General features: G+C 36.1%; 1 protein-coding gene across 1 annotated transcript; it reads left to right on the forward strand.

Annotated features, from left to right (window-relative positions):
- Nucleotides 1-901: 901 nt before the first annotated feature.
- Nucleotides 902-2,516, forward strand: LOC141613624 (protein FAR1-RELATED SEQUENCE 1-like). The gene is made up of 3 exons (XM_074432367.1): nucleotides 902-1,286; nucleotides 1,363-2,078; nucleotides 2,481-2,516. The coding sequence occupies exons 1-3, from the start codon at nucleotides 902-904 to the stop codon at nucleotides 2,514-2,516; spliced, it is 1,137 nt and encodes a 378-aa protein (XP_074288468.1).
- The last annotated feature ends 923 nt before the right edge of the window (nucleotides 2,517-3,439 follow it).

Raw genomic sequence — 3,439 nt, forward strand, 5'->3', positions numbered from 1 at the left:
CTTCTAAAAAAAGGTCTGTTTCTGGTGATGTGAAGTATAAATTTGTTGTTTGCAACCGTGAAGGCTTTAGAGATCGTAAGAGGAAGGCTACTGTTTTAGATAGTGGAAAGGAGCAGGCAACTCCCAGGCCTTTTGATATCAGGAACACTAAATTAACTAGGATTGGTTGTACTGCTATGATTGAGTTTTGCTATAATGGGGATGGTTATGTTGTTTTTCGATTTTGGGAGTGAGTGGCATAATCACTTGTCTTTGTTCACTTAGAAATCAATAGTTTCAAAAAAAACACAGGCACCTCCATCTTTACCATAAAAAGACAATTATTGATCATTCAAGGGTTAATCAAGGGCCAACAAGGGCATTTAGAAATGTCTAGGAATATGTAGATGGCTATGAGAATGTTGGAGCTCAACTGGTTGATTTTAAGAATTTTGGAAGGGATATCAAATGTTTCATAGGAGACTGGGATGCTCAAGTTTGTTTGTTAACTATTTTGAGGATAAACGTGATACCACCTTTGAAGGTTTTTACTTTGCTTATGAGGTGGATTCGGTAAATGCTTGGTTCGTGCGTTTTGGTGTGATGCGAGTCTCGTAGAAACTATGCTTTGTTTGGTGATTACATCACTTACGATCCAACTTACAAGCACGAATAAGTATTGTATGCTTTTCACTCCTTTTATGGCGTAGACCACCACAAAAGGTCGAGTTACTTTTTGCTTCTGCGTTGCTATTTCATGAAGATGAAGATTCGTTCACATGGGTCTTTCAAAAGTTCCTTGATGCTATGGGATGCGAGAGCCACACTTTGTATAATAACCGATCGTGTGTCTTTGGAATAAAGCTGGGTTTGCGTCTTTGTCTTCAAACATGCTAAGCGCAGATATTGCATGTGGCATATCATGCAAAAGCTTACTGATAAGGTTGGGCCTGCAATTTCGAGAGAGACTGATTTTGTCAGTCGTTTGAATGCTATTGTTTGGGATGCTGAGTTAGAACCTCTTGAATTTGAAGAAAAGTGGTGTCAGTTGGTCAATGAGCATAATCTTGACGGTAATTGCTGGTTGTCAACCATGTTTAGAAAAAGGAGGAAATGGATCCCAGCTTATTTTCGTGATGTTCCTATGGGTTGTCTATTACGAACAACTCAATGTTCTGAGAGTCAGAATAATTTTTTCAAGCGTTTTGAAAATGCACATGGTAAACTTGTTGAATTCTTGATGCGGTTTCAAAGTGTCATTGATGTACAGCGCCATACTCAAAAACAACTTGATAGAGACGATGATTGTAATCTTCCACAATTAGCGACTTCTCTTAAGTTGGAAGCTCATGCTTCCAAGGTTTATACAAATCTCGCTTTCAGATTTTCAAGTAGAAGCTTCTGCTTCTATTTGTTCCCTTAGTGTTGGTGGCTTCACACCACCTGCAAACGGTGTAAAATTAATTGGTATTGCTGATGCCAGAACGCAGAAGACCTACCAAGTCGTCTACAATTCTCTAACGAATGACGCTGAATGTTCTTGCAATTTGTTCAACAGGAAGGGTATTATTTGTAGACACATTATCTGGGTTTACTCTGGAAAACAAGTCCACACTTTGCCCGATGAATACATTCTTATGCGGTGGACCAAGAATGCACATAAGATCCCTCTTTATGGTCCACATGGTGAGTTAATTGAGGATTTTGCAGCCACTGATTTACGAAAGATGGAAATGTGCAAGTTATGGTCAGAGTTCTACGCGACCATCAGTGTGCTCAAGAATGTGTCTACGAAGGACATCACTGATCTTGTTGACACACTTAAACAATTCAGGGTGAAACTCAATCCGCAATCAGAATCAATGACCAAAGAGCAGAAGTTGGAGATGCTTCTTGGGTGCAGTTCCTCAACTGAGGTGAGGATTCTACCACCTCGTCAGGCAAAGAACAAGGGTAGCATGAAGAGAATGATCTCCAAAAAGCAACAATGCATAGCTAAAGCGGAGAAGCCTAAAAGGCTTTGTCGTAATTGCAAACAAATGGCTCACTATGATAAACGTAACTGTCCTAATGCTTTTGTACCTGATGCCGACAATAAGGTATGTTCACCATGAACAGTCTATGTATGAAACTTTTTATCTATGTTGTATGGTCACGAGTCAGAAACAATACCACATGTTATTTAAAATAATATCACATCTTATACTAAACAGTATCACTATTTGACGATACCAGAATGTGATATTATTTGAGGATAACAGAATGTGTCAACACATCTGTCTCAACTTTCTTTTATATTTTCCTGGTAATTTTAGAAACAATACCACATCTTATTAGAAATAATATCACACTTTTGTAGTACACAGTATCACTGCTTGAGGATAACAGAATGTGATATTGTTTGTAATTGTTCTGAGATAGAAACAATATCACACTTCATTTGAAATAATATCACTCCTTATATAAAATAATATCACTGTTTCACCTTTTTGTATTTTCAGGGTAGTTCGGATGAGGATGATCTTGATGATGGTTGATCGGTCGAAGGAGTTTTTGTTGATGGCGCTCATTAATTATAGCAAAGAACAAATAGACGACATTCTTTATGACTAGTATATTAATATAGACCACAACATTCATTAAAGTATAAATTATACTTTATTTTATATAGAAAGTACTCGTACTCGAAGAATATTTGATTATTTTATTTGTCTCAGTTGTCTTGTTTTTGTATTTTGTGATCTTTGAGAAACAATATCACACCTTACATTTATATATTTCACATCTTACTCTAAAAAAGATATCACTACATCAGGACTACTATATATGCCTTTTGCTTTAAGATTTTCACATCTTGTGTTTTGTGTGTTGTCAAAATATGGCAGTTCATAATATGCTTCTGCAGTTTTCTAACACAATATCAACTTGTGTACACAACAATATCACAACATTGTGAAAACAATATCAACGTAAGACTTAAACTTACATATTCATATTGTGATATTGTTTAGTCATCTGTGTGATATTGTTTAACATATTGTGCGATACTGAGAAGCAATATCAACCTGTGTACACAACAATATCACAACATTCTAAAAACAATATCAACGTGAGATTTAACAATCCATATCCATAGTGATATTTGAAAGTAAACAGTGTGGTATTGTTTTAGCCCTGTGTGATATTGAGAAGCAATATCACAGCAACTATTACACAATATCACACCAAACGTGAAATAATATCACACTTTAGCAACAGTTAGATGACATCCAAAATAGCCATCACTACTTTACCATTATAAAAAGTTACCATTAAATTCCTTTTTGTACTACCATTACATACCCTTTAGTTTAATTACAACTTCGTTCTAACAAATATAGTAGTCCTAATTCCTTCCTCTACCTCTACTGCGGTTCTTCGGATTTGCAACGGTCTTAATCCTACCATGTTTGTATGTTAC

The sequence above is a fragment of the Silene latifolia genome, chromosome 11, assembly GCF_048544455.1.
Source record: "Silene latifolia isolate original U9 population chromosome 11, ASM4854445v1, whole genome shotgun sequence".
NCBI lineage: Eukaryota > Viridiplantae > Streptophyta > Magnoliopsida > Caryophyllales > Caryophyllaceae > Silene > Silene latifolia.